The sequence below is a fragment of the Acanthopagrus latus genome, chromosome 10 (genome assembly GCF_904848185.1).
Source record: "Acanthopagrus latus isolate v.2019 chromosome 10, fAcaLat1.1, whole genome shotgun sequence".
NCBI classification, from domain to species: domain Eukaryota; kingdom Metazoa; phylum Chordata; class Actinopteri; order Spariformes; family Sparidae; genus Acanthopagrus; species Acanthopagrus latus.
The window spans coordinates 17445490-17460893 of NC_051048.1; the positions used below are offsets into that span (position 1 = coordinate 17445490).

Below are 15404 nucleotides of genomic sequence, written 5' to 3' on the forward strand. Positions count from 1 at the left end.
GTTTACCTTTTCATACACTGTATTCAATAGTGGTCCCTGCTACAGTAACAGTGAGTTGTGGACTGTCAATTCATGGATGCAAAAATGGGTGAATATTTGTTTATCAACCATACAACAATCAGATAATCTTGCACATATAGCAATAGAAACATTTAAGTACCTTTACTCAGCCTCAGACACATACCGCCATTTTCAATCATCCATAAAGGAATTCATGAACACAGAATAACATTTAATGAAAAGACAAAGCATTTTTACACACTTATCATTATGATAAAATAAGCTGTACTTTAATGGGGGGAAAAAGCAAAAATCCATTCAGTAAAATATGAATCAATGACATTAATTGTGTAGCACTTGCTTATACAGTTACATACTGTATTTATATCATGTAGCATTTGAATATCTTCAAGAGGTATAACAATAGCTAACCAGTATCACTTATATGGAATGCATACAGTTGATGTCTATGCATTATTTGATTCTAATGGGGGTGAGCCACATATACATTACTGTAGTTTCCAGCAAACGCCACTGAATTCTTCATGTGTTCAATGGGAGAAGCTCCACTGTCATCTTTTCTGGTAGTGAGGGACTGTATTCGTGCTCTCCCCTGAAATCATGTAAAATAAAAACAGCTGGTGACCAATTTGCAGTTCTCTTCAGACTTCAGATATGTGTTATCAACTGAGCAGATGATGAAAGAAGTCACTGTGATACACTAAATGACATTTGTGCTTGCATTAAATAGTGGTACATGATATACAAACTCATTTAATGCCATTTTGAAACCAATAAGGGTCTTCCATCTTATACATTCACTTTATAAAAGCAACAAAAGCTATCTAATTATCAATACTACTAGTATTGATAAGACTTGAGGGAAGCCGGCAAACTTTGACGATTAGGGGGAGCTCCCACAACTTCCAGCTAAGAACAAAAATAGTTTTGTACTGTATTAGTTTCATCTGTAAAACCATTCATTACAAAAACTACCATTTGATATCTTAAAAAGGTATTTACAGATAGTAAAAAAAAACACATTGTTGCTTTAGAATACATAAGACATGTTAAAACAAAGTGCTCTTAGTGGCATTAAAACTCCATTCTATGAATCAGTGTAAGTGTATGAGTCCATGAGCATGTCTTTTAAAATTGAGGACATTTCAGATCTCTAAAGTCTTTATTGTGCACGAGCCCCATCAGGGCCCTCCACCTCTTTTTACCTTCCCACCTTCCACACCTGGAGGATCAGGCCGCCGCTGCCTTGAATTTGTGTGTGGCTCCAGCTCCAACCTCCAAATGAGTACAGAGGCGATTCTTCTACGGCTACGTCCTAGGCCTGCCGCCCGCAGCGACAGCTGTTTGGACAGTTGCTGAGGCCATTTGGATTGTAGCCACAGGGGGGATCTGCATGTGCTTTCTTGCCAGCAGGTTTCTGGAGGTCCAAACGGTGTCTTTCATGGCGGCCAGGGTGAGCCAGAGCTTGGAGAATTCCTTGGTTGTTCTTATCCTCCTGCTCACCTTGTAGAGCACTAGTTGTACATCTAGGACCTCCCCTGCTGGCAAGCACAGGAATTGCCCACAGATTCATGGCAGTGCTGCCTCACTGACTTGGGTGCGCCCACAACCCAGTCGGGGCCGATGGTGGATGATGACATGCCCCAAGAGTGCATACCGGGCCTGACCGGGAGGACCTCATGAGCTACCATCCAGGACAGATCTTGTCATCTGTTTGGGAGAGCAGGATGGTTCACAATGTTCCAAACCGTTGAGGGCTCACCAAATGCAAGCCCACGCACTGGACTCACTGGCTCCCGCTACTGCACAAGAGAGAAAAGAGAGCGATGGTTGGTTAAAAATGTCAGCTCCTCCTGATCCAAGTCAAAATCTATTAAAAACATACGTATAAAATCATAGGCCATCGGCAGTTTAAAAGACAAAGGTACTCTGAGATCGATTGGTAAAAACTTGAGTGTTCTGAGGTAAAACCCCATCCAGAATCGTGTCTTGTGGTCTCTGGATGGGGCTGTGGTGTATGTTAGGTGCAGTGTCGTTTACTTGCTGCCTAAAAAAGTGGAGGTCCGGAACGTCTTTCCCTGCTTTTGTTTTTAGGCTTTTTCATCGCTTGTCTGGTCACTGGCTCCCACGTGGACCCCCACGTGAAATAAAAAATGGCTCGATCCAGATCTAAAAGCACTCTATAAGGCAGGACAAAGACAGAACTGATTAGCAAAAACAAGGGTAAAATCACAGCCTTCATAACTAAGACCTTGCCCTCCATTGTCAGTCCCCCCTAACCTCCAGTATCCCAGTCTCTTCCCAGCATTCCATATCACATCAGGCCAATTGCTCCTGCAACCTGTGCAAAAGTTCTACACATGACATAGAAAGAGGTAAATTACAGACAACATCAAAGTACATACAGCTGATAAACGTAATAAGACACATCACCTAAAATGCCAGCAGTATAACACAAGATAATTGCTTTCAACATGGAAAGGGGGGTGCACCAGTCCTGGAAGTACTGCAATACCAGGTTGATGCGTGGAGTGGACGGAGCAAGCCCCTATTCCATCTCCCTAGTCCAAAAATCAATTTAATATATGGTCCCCGGGTAGGGGACGTATCAGATATTAAACTGATAAGAACAGATACTACACTTGATCTTAGCCAAAAGGCCGAGAAGCGATACTGCACAACTGCCAGAGGGGAGGTACTGACTCTTTACGCTGTTAGTCTACCTCGTGGGTTGGGACATGAAAACAGGACAAGAGCCTGTAGAAGACAGTATGAATGTACGGGAACTTAATCCAGAAATTTTAAATTTATACTAAGGCTGACAAAGACTATTTACACTTTCAATTGATAAACTATGTATTTCCCATGATGCAATGCTGTATTCCCACACCACATGCTCAGCACCAGTTTAAACCATTTTACCTCTAACAAATGAGCACCAGCCAAACAGAACACACATGACCCGAAGCTAAATCTCAGTACACTGACATGTTGGTTAATCTACATTTAAAAATCAGAGGAGAGAAAAAAAACAGCAAAGTTACATGCTTTACCCCCTCACATTACTTACAACCACTTCCTGTTTCTTTGTCTTTGCACCTTGGTCCCTGCTGGTGGGCAACTGACATTCCTGCTACTGCCACCTGTTGGTCTGGACTGTGAACAGCAGCAGGGCTCTACAGAGTATTGTGGGACAGCACGTTTTTGTTCCAACAACCAAACAGCACAACTGATAATCAACTGGATCAGTTGATTAAGTGCGTGAGGGTTAGGATGGAGGAGGACCATTCCTGGAATATCAGAGGCTTCAGAGTAGGGCTAGATGATATTGTTATTGTATCTATATCTAGATCTGAACATGCAACTTTTCAGCGCAGGCGGCAACATCCTGTCTGAAGGCAGAAATGGTTGATAAGCTTGTCTTCCTAGCAAATAACACTGCCATTTTTTTTCGTAGAATGTATGCTGAGTTTTGCAGTTTAACATGTTCTGCATCTAATTTTGCAGCTTTATTTGTGTAGGAAGGTTCCCAGTAAGATATAAAAGAGTTTACAATGAAGAGTTTACTGTGCGTGTTGTTTACAATAAGCGCTATACAACTGTGAAGCTTTGTGTCAAAGTAGCGCACAGCAAAATACAATATTGGTTCATTTTTATTTATTTTGATGCAGCCAAAGACTTCATTTTCACCTTTGTTCTAAACATTGTTGAAGCATTGTTGCAGTAGAGGGTTGCTGAAAAATCTTTTTTTTCTTTGTTTCAACGCAGCTTTAGACAGTGATTGATCCATGATCAATAAAATATTTTGTTACATAACTGCATTTACTATGTAATCTGGTATTATTACATCTTTTTTTTTTTTAGTATTCTTAAATGTCGCTGTTGCTTCACTTACATTTGCTTCTGTTTAAAATGATCAGCTACACAATGACTAGATGTGATTTTAATGCAGACAAACTTCCCAACTATCATTTATACTTAAATTTCCTTTAGACATGTTATCAGGGGAGAGCGCGAACGCAGTCCCCCACTACCAGAAATTTTGCAGTCGAGATTCCCACATGTGGGGAATTCGCATAGGTCAACAAAGCCTGAGTGCAATGGCTGAGTCTCACCATGGGTGAACCACCTTCTTGATCATAGTGTCTCCCCTGCCAGGTAAGTATGACTTCTGTATGGTGGACGGATGGGAGTCAGTCAGCTGCATGCGAGTCAGACCGATGGTGCCCTGGAATTAACAGTGACGCACTTTTAGGGCAGAACATAATGATCTAATGATATTAAATTCCTGCACAAGTTTCATAAGAAGATATATTTTTTTTAAAAACATGGATTATGAGTAGATAGTATTCTTGCATTTTCCCAGCATGCTTTGCAGCAGTGTGTGGGATGTTATGTGGTAGGCTACTTCCGGGTTTTCACTTCTGCAAAAAAATATAAACTTATGCTGTGAAGAAACTGTAGTCTATATGGTTTATTCTTCAAGTTTCACTTTTTATACATGCACCCCTAAAAGGAGTGTTTCGTTTTTAGTGGACGTGTAACCGCACAAAGTTGATCCACAATGCATGTGGACCGCCCCACTCCCCCCTCACAGACTCACACACCAGCGGGCGCATGCAAACGTGAATTAATTACAAACGTTGGCCATCATGGTGCGTGAAAGACAGTTCTACAGGTGCTTATGCCTTTTCAAGTCACAATTCTTGGAATCTCGAGACAAAGTGAACATTTAGACAAGACATGTGTGCTGTGTTTTACTCTAAAAGTGCAATGACTGGGTAGAGAGACTGATTTAAAAGCTGTCGCTTTCTCCCCCACTGAGTGAGGCCTGCTACTGGGAAGACTGTCCACAAGGTTGAGGAGAGTGTTTATAGGAATTTTTGACCATTCTTCCAAAAGCGCATTGGTGAGGTCACACACTGATGTTGGTCGAGAAGGCCTGGCTCTCAGTCTCCGCTCTAATTCATCCCAAAGGTGTTCTATCGGGTTCAGGTCAGGACTCTGTGCAGGCCAGTCAAGTTCATCCACACCAGACTCTGTCATCCACGTCTTTATGGACCTTGCTTTGTGCACTGGTGCACAGTCATGTTGGAAGAGGAAGGGGCCCGCTCCAAACTGTTCCCACAAGGTTGGGAGCATGGAATTGTCCAAAATGTTTTGGTATCCTGAAGCATTCAATGTTCCTTTCACTGGAACTAAGGGGCCAAGCCCAGCTCCTGAAAAACAACCCCATACCATAATTCCTCCTCCACCAAATTTCACAGTTGGCACAATGCAATCTGAAATGTACCGTTCTCCTGGCAACCTCCAAACCCAGACTCGTCCATCAGATTGCCAGATGGAAAAGCGTGATTCATCACTCCAGAGAACGCGTCTCCACTGCTCTAGAGGCCAGTGACGGCGTGCTTTACACCATTGCATCCGACGCCTTGCATTGCACTTGGTGATGTGTGGCTTGGCTGCAGCTGCTCGGCCATGGAAACCCACTCCATGAAGCTCTCTGCGTACTGTACTTGGGCTAATCTGAAGGTCACATGAAGTTTGTAGCTCTCTAGCAATTGACTGTGCAGAAAGTCGGCGACCTCTTTGCACTATGCGCTTCAGCATCCGCTGACCCCTCTCCGTCACTTTACGTGGCCTACCACTTCGTGGCTGAGTTGCTGTTGTTCCCAAACGCTTCCATTTTGTTATAATAGAGCTGACAGTTGACTGTGGAATATTTAGGAGCGAGGAAATTTCACGACTGGATTTGTTGCACAAGTGGCATCCTATGACAGTTCCACGCTGGAATTCACTGAGCTCCTGAGAGCGGCCCATTCTTTCACAAATGTCTTATATTAGTAAAGCTATGATTTAAGAAAAATCCATCTGTGGGAGTGTCACATTTTACTGTTCTGCAAACTTGTTTTCAAGAAGATGTGTCCAGACAATGCAGCTTGGAACAACATTTAAGTCTATGCAGCAGATAAGTGCAGGAAGTCCTAGCACCAAAAAAGCCCACATAATTGCTTTCAACATGGAAAGGGGGGTGCACCAGTCCTGGAAGTACTGCAATACCAGGTTGATGCGTGGAGTGGATGGAGCAAGCCCCTATTCCATCTCCCTAGTCCAAAAATCAATTTAATATATGGTCCCCGGGTAGGGGACGTATCAGATATTAAACTGATAAGAACAGATACTACACTTGATCTTAGCCAAAAGGCCGAGAAGCGATACTGCACAACTGCCAGAGGGGAGGTACTGACTCTTTACGCTGTTAGTCTACCTCGTGGGTTGGGACATGAAAACAGAACAAGAGCCTGTAGAAGACAGTATGAATGTACGGGAACTTAATCCAGAAATTTTAAATTTATACTAAGGCTGACAAAGACTATTTACACTTTCAATTGATAAACTATGTATTTCCCATGATGCAATGCTGTATTCCCACACCACATGCTCAGCACCAGTTTAAACCATTTTACCTCTAACAAATGAGCACCAGCCAAACAGAACACACATGACCCGAAGCTAAATCTCAGTACACTGACATGTTGGTTGATCTACATTTAAAAATCACTGGAGAGAAAAAAAACAGCAAAGTTACATGCTTTACCCCCTCACATTACAACCACTTCCTGTTTCTTTGTCTTTGCACCTTGATCCCTGCTGGTGGGCAACTGACATTCCTGCTACTGCCACCTGTTGGTCTGGACTGTGAACAGCAGCAGGGCTCTACAGAGTATTGTGGGACAGCACATTTTTGTTCCAACAACCAAACAGCACAACTGATAATCAACTGGATCAGTTGATTAAGTGCGTGAGGGTTAGGATGGAGGAGGACCATTCCTGGAATATCAGAGGCTTCAGAGTAGGGCTAGATGATATTGTTATAGTATCTATATCTAGATCTGAACATGCAACTTTTCAGCGCAGGCGGCAACATCCTGTCTGAAGGCAGAAATGGTTGATAAGCTTGTCTTCCTAGCAAATAACACTGCCATTTTTTTTCGTAGAATGTATGCTGAGTTTGCAGTTTAACATGTTCTGCATCTAATTTTGCAGCTTTATTTGTGTAGGAAGGTTCCCAGTAAGATATAAAAGAGTTTACAATGAAGAGTTTACTGTGCGTGTTGTTTACAATAAGCGCTATACAACTGTGAAGCTTTGTGTCAAAGTAGCGCACAGCAAAATACAATATTGGTTCATTTTTATTTATTTTGATGCAGCCAAAGACTTCATTTTCACCTTTGTTCTAAACATTGTTGAAGCATTGTTGTGGAAGGTTACAGAAAAATCTTTTTTTTTTTTCTTTATTTCAACGCAGCTTTAGACAGTGATTGATCCATTGTGATCAATAAAATATTTTGTTACATAACTGCATTTACTATGTAATCTGGTATTATTACATCTTTTTTTTTTTTTAGTATTCTTAAATGTCGCTGTTGCTTCACTTACATTTGCTTCTGTTTAAAATGATCAGCTACACAATGACTAGATGTGATTTTAATGCAGACAAACTTCCCTACTATCATTTATACTTAAATTTCCTTTAGACATGTTATCAGGGGAGAGCGCGAACGCAGTCCCCCACTACCAGAAATTTTGCAGTCGAGATTCCCACATTTGGGGAATTCGCATAGGTCAACAAAGCCTGAGTGCAATGGCTGAGTCTCACCATGGGTGAACCACCTTCTTGATCATGGTGTCTCCCCTGCCAGGTAAGTATGACTTCTGTATGGTGGACGGATGGGAGTCAGTCAGCTGCATGCGAGTCAGACCGATGGTGCCCTGGAATTAACAGTGACGCACTTTTAGGGCAGAACATAATGATCTAATGATATTAAATTCCTGCACAAGTTTCATAAGATGATATATTTAAAAAAAAAACATGGATTATGAGTAGATCGTATTCTTGCATTTTCCCAGCATGCTTTGCAGTGGCGTGTGGGATGTTATGTGGTAGGCTACTTCTAAGTTGTCACCTCTGCAAAACATTATAAACTTTTGCTGTGAAGAAACTGTAGTCTAAATGGGTTTTTCTTCAGGTTTCACTTTTTATACATGCACCACTAAAAGGAGTGTTTAGTTTTTAGCGGACGTGTAACCACACAAAGTTGATCCACGATGCATGTGGACTGATGTTGGCGCACCGGAGCAACTCGGGTCTGACGCACGACAACGTTCAATGTTGATAGGCTATTACTTGTGACGTATAACCAATCAGGTAGTCCTGTGGGCGGGACATTGACAGAGGCTACCGTAATCTGTTGAGCGCATGTGTTTTTCTGCACCGGCCTCTGTGCAAACACATATCCATATATACATTAACAAAATCGTTGCAGTTATTGTTTTTACCTGCGAGTTTACACTGGCGACTACCGGCGCTGCTGTTCACTGACACACTAACTGCGACAGAAACGCTGCACCGTACTCATATATTTCTTTACAATATTTTAAACGTATTCTGGTTCAGCTTATTTTCCTATTTCTTATTCCTATGGCCCTGTAAAGCACTTTGAGTTGTCTTGTGTTTGAACTGTGAGATTCAAATAAACTTGCCTTGTCTTACAATAATCGCATGTTTTTCCTCACTGGAACCGAGGGTCTAAAGACAGGGGATGTCTTTCAGTGTATACATTGTACAGCCCATTGGGGCAAGGTGATTCTGATTTTCTACTATATAAATAAAATGGATTTGATTTGGATTTCATCGCACTTAGTTAACCCGTAATTAACTAACCCTGCCATCTGGCGGAGAATACAATGGACGACACAGTGTTAGCGGACATATTACGAACTTCCCGGGTTAAAAAATGTGGCTACGCCATTGACCTGTTGCGCAGTTCGGGAGAAACCGACAGTGTCGGTCAGATATGACATTTCCCTGAAAAGTCCACGTTTGCCTAATTACAAATGCAACTGTATCCACGTCAAAGCGTTTATAAATAACTTGTATACAAACCACACACCTTAGCTAAGAATTAACAAGCAGAAAACTCACCTTCGATGACGTCAGCTCGCTGCCGCTGCTACCAGGCCAGCTCATCGGCTACACTTCAAAGACGTTGTCTCCATGTCATATCACGTCCATTCCTCCGGTAGAACACGACGTATTCCCTAATGTTTTAGAGAACAAATGCATTTACAAATATAATTAATTAAGGTAAGGCCACCTGTGTGAATACATGGACAGTCACTGGAGAAGTCAGGTTTGGCTAGCTGGCGACAGTCGCGCGTCGCGCGCCGCGCGCGGTCGTGTGCAAAGCAACCGGAAATGGAGACCAAACTGCGACTGTCAAGATGAAAAAAACATCTCTTAAATTGACCAACGTCCTGTGTTTAGTTCATGTCACAGTTCAAGCGGGATCTAAAAATAATTGGTCTCTCTCTATCCACTAAAATACAGATTTTATTTTTATTTTTATTTTTTTAAGTTCTGCTGATGGAAACCGGAAAGGGCGTGTCTCTGTATAACCCCAGCTAAAATATTTAAAGATGAGAACATGGTCATGCAAGCAAGTTATGTAGAAATATATAATGAACATATGCTATGCATTCTTAAAAACAACCAAAGCAATTGAAAACAAACCCTGTATAACAACATAGAGAATAAAAAAATGACAACAATTATATTACAGCTCAGATATAATACTAATCTGTTATAGTTTATCTAACAACCCTGAAAGCCAAACTGCTCCTGCTGTGCTGGTCAGCTACTTGCATGGCAGCCACTGTCATCAGTGTATGAATGTATGAATTACTGTATGTGGCTTTGGACAAAAGCGACTGCTAAATGTAAATGTAATGGCTTTTCCAGCAGTACATCTGCTTATAGTTTTGCATACATATCAACACTCCTCATAATTGAATTAGGATGATGATTGTGTATGGACATGCAATTAAGTGTTTGATCAATTGTCGGATTTGTATTTAACATTTTCAATATACCTTTGATCTCAACACCATGTGGATAAATGTCACTCACTCAGAAACACTAGAAAACACTTCCTCAGGGCAGAACTAAAAGTCACTCCAAAGGACCAATATGAAAACTTAAAAAAAAAAAAAAAGAGAGAGAGAGAGAGAGAGAGAGAGAGAGAAGCTCTAAATCAAAATACCTATGACACCAAAAACCTTTGAGGAAGGTCACAGCAGTCACACTGCTGTTCCACGTTTTGCTTTCTAATCGTTGGCTGCATGTTTAGCCAGGTAATTACCTGTTAAGCCTCTCTGATGGAAAGGGGTCAAGAGGGGAACACACAACGGACAGGATACAGCGCAGCCATTCACAAGTGGAGCACTGCTCAAGGAGGACGAGAAGCGCTGTGCTGCTCGACTTCTAGCTGTTTCTTTTCTCAGCATTCAGGAGAAGGAATTAAGGTAAGCAAATTGCAGTGAAGAGACTTGATTCAGATGTTAGAATTTCCTGGGATTATCATTTTATTTTCTCATCAACCCAAAATCACTTCTGGAGATATTTTTGCGACCTGTCCACACACGCATGTATATACTGTTATTAACACATTCAGATTTTTGGGGGGTCGAGTAAATGTTAGATACCCATTGTTTGCCTCTGTTCATCAACAGCATGTCAAAGACAGAAGAGAGGTTACCTTCTACAACGTCTATAAACTCAGTCTCAACAGATGGGTAGGTCTGCAGTCTCTTTGGTTTTTAGCCATGAAGTTCATATGCCAATACTGCTAATATATAGTGAGTGGATGAGAAAACTTTTTTGGTGTATAATCAAAAGTCTTGAGATGTAAATTACGCATTTACCCTTTTGCTGTTTATCGTCTGATTTTTCCGTCTTGCAGCAATGGTGTCTCCCCGACAGGGTCGGTCTCTGAAGCACCCAGAAAATCATCTAAAAAGTCCAAGAAAACCACTGAGAACATGACCAAAGTCTACAACTCTGTGCTTGAAAGTGTTTTTGGGGCGGTAAGTGGGTGACACCCACACTTTCTGTGATTGAAACGTACTGTATAGATGGACATGTTGAGATTTCTCTTGGCTATGATGGTACTTGACCTCTGCTGTGGTGATCTGACCTTTGACCTTTACTGCAACCCACTGGCCAAACAGCTTAAGTCATAACTGCTTGGATTCAAACTCAACATAAAATCACCAATTCATGCCAAATTTAAACACAACTTTATGATATATAACGCAAAAATGTATTGTGTAATTCTTTCAACAGCTTTTCCTTAATCACAACTTAAAGCACTTAATGAGTAAAAAGAAGGTTTAAAAGTCTGTAATTTACATTAAGTGATTTAAATTTAAATCTTAAGGCATAGCTCTCCGCAATGAAGTGATCAGAAGGCGCTGTAGATCAGACATTAAAACGTCAGAGTCAGAAGTGACATTGAAGTCATCCGGTGCACTCACAGCATGTTCATGATCTTTCTCGAGCTGCCATCACTAAGCCTGCTGTGACGCCAGCATTAGTGTCTCATTAGTTGAGGCTTACTGCCACACTTGGTTAGGGTTATCCAAATGAAGAGCACCAGCGCCAAACACTTTGGTGATTCAACTTGGAAAATATTTACCTTTTCCATTGTTGCACATGACATGGCAGTATCTATGCTCCTGACATAAACATGCATCATTTAACACGCATGCTTAGAATTACAAAGAACTCTCAAATCTTTGATATCAAAACCATTACAGGCATTTATTTAAAATGTTTTGTCAAGATACTTTGGTAAAATTTATTATTGCATTAATTGTAAAATAGATTCACATTTCAACTTTTTTTTTCCCCCCACCGTTTCTGCAGGAGAGAGAATTGGCTCAGGCTGAGCTGGACGGTAAGTCTCACTTCCACAGCTCATAACCATTACTAACATGGTAATAGCTGCATCCTCAGCTCTAAACCCTCCAGCATTACTGCAGTAGAGAAACGTTGTAACAAACAAGTACATTATCATACATATTGTCCAGTAAGAGTAATTCAGATTTGAATCATTTTGGTTTTCTCATTACAATTTCTCTCCACTTCCTGCCATATTTTTTATACATTTGTAAAAATGTATTATGTAACTGACCGCTTAAGTTCACAAAAGTAGCCTTTTTCAACTGGATTGAATCTTAAAAACTGTTTTAGATTCTATGTGCGCTTTTGTTCTTAATGGGTAGCTCCACCAATGTTCCCCATTACAAAGTGTTTGCAGGTTTACAATATATATGACTGCCTATGTAAAAATGCATTGTGGGTAATGTAGGTTGCGGGATGAAAAAGGAAGAAGAATGTGAAGAATGGGACAGTGTCTCTGCTTCTGCTGTATCCATTTTGATCATTTGTTTTAAAACTGTCCATAATGTGGTCAACAGTATTTTTAGGAGCGCAATGTTAAACCAAGGGACTGCTTTTCGAAACGTGGTGCCTACATTACCCACAATGCAACTTAGCCAGACATCACGTATACATGCTAATACGTGACGTCAGTATGTATTAGTGTAGTAGTGTATCCGGAGCCACAACAGGCTTCATACTACTTTTTCCACATATGCAGTAGTGTCCCCCAAGACCTGTAAACTTCAATGTGGAAAATTGGTGGAGCTACCCTTTAACTGTAATTCACTTACATAGACATTGATTCAGTAACACTGATACATTTCTCCCTTGATGAAAAAAGTTGGCACTTTTTTGTTGTGACCAGTGAAACTGAATTACCCGGCCTCTTCCTTTAATAACTTACAAGTAGATTCGATTTTTGCCTTAAAGTCTCTTTCAGGTTTGAGATGTTGCAGCAATGGTACTGTATAATCCTCAACCATGTTCGCTCTTTCTGTGGCTCTCGATCTTTCTTACAGAGTTGCAAGACGCCTTCAAAGAGTTTGACTACGACCAAGATGGATACCTGAACTACAAGGATGTGGCTGAATGCATGAGGACCATGGGATACATGCCCACGGAGATGGAACTGCTGGAAATAGTACAGCAAATCAAGATGAGAAGTGAGCTGAAATTGAGGACGGGTTTAGTTTCAAATCAAGCGTATTTTACAAAAAGGCTTGCGTAAAAGTATGCATATTAGTTGGGCTGTTGTTGCCTCGGAGCCCCTTTTCTACTTCATGGCCCCTGGCATCTCTCCTCTTCACAGTGGGCGGCTTAATGGACTTTGAAGACTTTGTTGAGCTGATGGGACCCAGGATGATGGGAGAGACTGCTCACATGCTGGGACTCAAGGAGCTCCAGTCGGCCTTTACTCAGGTGAGTCAAGTGATGATGAACAATCCATGAACAATGTTACTTCACTACAGCAGAAGGGAAGGGCCAGTCATAAAATAAGCTGAAACATCAGACTGAAAAAAGCTTCCCTTTCAATGAATGAATGAAAAAAGGAATTATAAATAATTGTCTAAATACCAAAAATGAAGTTGTACTGTCAACAGACATCCTGCTGTTAATCTGGAAATTCAACATAAAACAACCTTTTCCCACTGTTTGAAAACCCTTTTCATCACTTTCTCTGTTTCAAGTTCGATCTCGATGGAGATGGAAAGATCAACCAGGATGAGTTGAAGGAGGCGATCAAGTCGATGCTGGGGGAGAAGTTGAAGAAAGGCGAACTGGAGGAGATCTTGAAGGAGCTGGACATTAACGCAGACGGAAACATTGACTTTGAAGGTGAGAACCAGGAGCTCTGGCGCAGACTTGTTAAACAGAGGTGTGATTAATTTAGTGCTGACTGACCTGTTCTGTTTTTCTGTCTTCTCTCTGCTCTTCAGAGTTTGTGATGATGCTCTCCATTCGCTAGCTGCTGAAACAACAGACAACAAGGACAGGACACACTACGATGTCTCGATCATTCCCCCGGAAATTCATTCAGCTATCAAATCTTGACAATTTGTGAGTGTTGATAATGATAGTATAGACTACTACAACATACCGTGTGCCTAACTCTGTAAAAAATTGTATGAATAATGAATTGTTGGCGCCAGATTGATGCTGTATGAGTCCTGCCTCAAACAACAGAGTTATTTTGACAGATACATGAACCTATTGCAGTGATATAACATGTAAATAGTACTGAAATGGTTTGCTATTTTAATAAAGAAATAAAAATGATGTGAGTACTCTTCATTCAAAAACCTGATACTGCTAGAATATACAGTATAGTAAATAATTGAATGAACTGATCACTTTTAACCTCTCAAACAGACTTTATTCCAAAAAACTTCTTTTATTACCTCCAGGTCATTGTCAAACAAAATGGAAATGATAATGTAATTATCATCTAGAGAATATAAGTTAAATATAAATTAAATTCATTGTCAATTGTTAACAGCAATGCAGCTTTGAGTTTTGTCAGGTATGCTATCTTCAGAGAAGCATTTTCACATCTTAATCCACGGTGCAGGTGTGTCCGGAAAAAAAAAGAGTCACATTTCACAATAAAATCCCACCTCAGGCCAACAATTGATGGTGGCGCTGGAACTAACCAAGCAGAGCTTATCTCTGATTTGAAAATCTAAAAGCTTAACACTACTGGTAACTTAATCTTCTTCTTTTTTTAACATCAAACTATATGTGCACATGTTGATGAAGGTTCTCAGTCATCCAGCTCATGGTAATTCAAACGCTGTATCGTAGACAACCGGGTGAGTTTCAGTTTCTTGAAAATGCTTCACCTGAAGAAGCCTCTTGGATGTGGGATGAAACGTCTTCAAGAAACTGAAAGAAGTCCAGTTGCCTACGATACAGCACTTATGTGAATTATATGTGCACATAATTCAGAAAAGTTCCGCAACATGCAGCACATGTAATCTGCTGAAATTAAAGTCTTGCTGTCAGACAAGGAACAGAATAGTATAAGACAGATACTCAGCTCCTAAAAAGTATAAAGTCGCACTGGAAACCTTTTTTCATAAGAGGGGAAGAGATGGATGAGGAGACAGGAAGTGGGCCTTGAGTTGAAATGTTCACCTGTCTGAAGAACAGTTTTTTTCCCAGGACAAACCAAAATTGAATAAAGTCACATTCATATTGTTCACAGTTCTAACTTTGTCCGTTTTCATCAGTCTTGAATTATATCTTCAATAGAAAATTCCAAGCATAGGCTCCACTTTACTGGTTGTGCAGTTCCAGGATTTACCATCACTAAAAGAAACTAATCGCGGGATAAAGAAAACAAAACTCTTTTGACTTCTGTGTCTGTGCGATGCCCGGCCATTGAGTACAGCAGACTAACTTGTGCTGAAAGGAGCCAAGTATGTCGTGAAATTTCAGATCTTCCTGTCAATTTCAAAACACCAAATCATGCCTAGATAAAATAAAGACTCTCGTTCCGCCTGTCTCCTGTGACTCTCCAACACATCTATTTCTTCTCCTCTCAGGGGGAATGTTTGCCTTAACTCCTGTAAACTTTACGACAATCAGAAGTACTCGA

At 40.9% G+C, this 15404-nt stretch overlaps 1 protein-coding gene, 1 long non-coding RNA gene and 4 other non-coding genes across 6 annotated transcripts; 1 reads left to right on the forward strand and 5 right to left on the reverse strand.

Annotated features, from left to right (window-relative positions):
* Positions 1-481: 481 nt before the first annotated feature.
* LOC119027374 lies at positions 482-13772 on the reverse strand. Its single transcript, XR_005077366.1, has 8 exons — positions 13709-13772; positions 10786-10873; positions 9008-10355; positions 7682-7794; positions 4137-4249; positions 2062-2201; positions 1227-1823; positions 482-613 (listed from the first exon to the last, which is right to left on the reverse strand). It is a non-coding gene; the product is annotated as an uncharacterized LOC119027374 (long non-coding RNA).
* LOC119027921 lies at positions 2503-2693 on the reverse strand. The gene has a single exon (XR_005077533.1). It is a non-coding gene; the product is annotated as a U2 spliceosomal RNA (small nuclear RNA).
* LOC119027898 lies at positions 4024-4187 on the reverse strand. The gene has a single exon (XR_005077511.1). It is a non-coding gene; the product is annotated as a U1 spliceosomal RNA (small nuclear RNA).
* Positions 6048-6238, reverse strand: LOC119027909. The gene has a single exon (XR_005077522.1). It is a non-coding gene; the product is annotated as a U2 spliceosomal RNA (small nuclear RNA).
* Positions 7569-7732, reverse strand: LOC119027887. Its single transcript, XR_005077500.1, has one exon. It is a non-coding gene; the product is annotated as a U1 spliceosomal RNA (small nuclear RNA).
* On the forward strand, positions 10252-14009 carry si:cabz01076231.1 (calcium-binding protein 2). The gene is made up of 8 exons (XM_037112519.1): positions 10252-10386; positions 10594-10656; positions 10824-10947; positions 11789-11819; positions 12826-12969; positions 13116-13225; positions 13495-13642; positions 13744-14009. Exons 2-8 carry the CDS (start codon positions 10595-10597, stop codon positions 13770-13772), a joined length of 648 nt encoding a protein of 215 aa, XP_036968414.1. The 5' UTR covers positions 10252-10386; position 10594; the 3' UTR covers positions 13773-14009.
* Positions 14010-15404: the final 1395 nt, after the last annotated feature.

What these genes read in the sequence shown, in the direction of transcription:
- si:cabz01076231.1 (XM_037112519.1), top strand. Translation starts at nt 10,595, where the DNA reads ATGTCAAAGACAGAAGAGAGGTTACCTTCTACAACGTCTATAAACTCA. An exon ending in AACTCAGTCTCAACAGATGG is followed by an intron (nt 10,657 to 10,823) that starts GTAGGTCTGCAG and finishes TCCGTCTTGCAG; the next exon opens with CAATGGTGTCTCCCCGACAG. An exon ending in CGGAAACATTGACTTTGAAG is followed by an intron (nt 13,643 to 13,743) that starts GTGAGAACCAGG and finishes TCTGCTCTTCAG; the next exon opens with AGTTTGTGATGATGCTCTCC.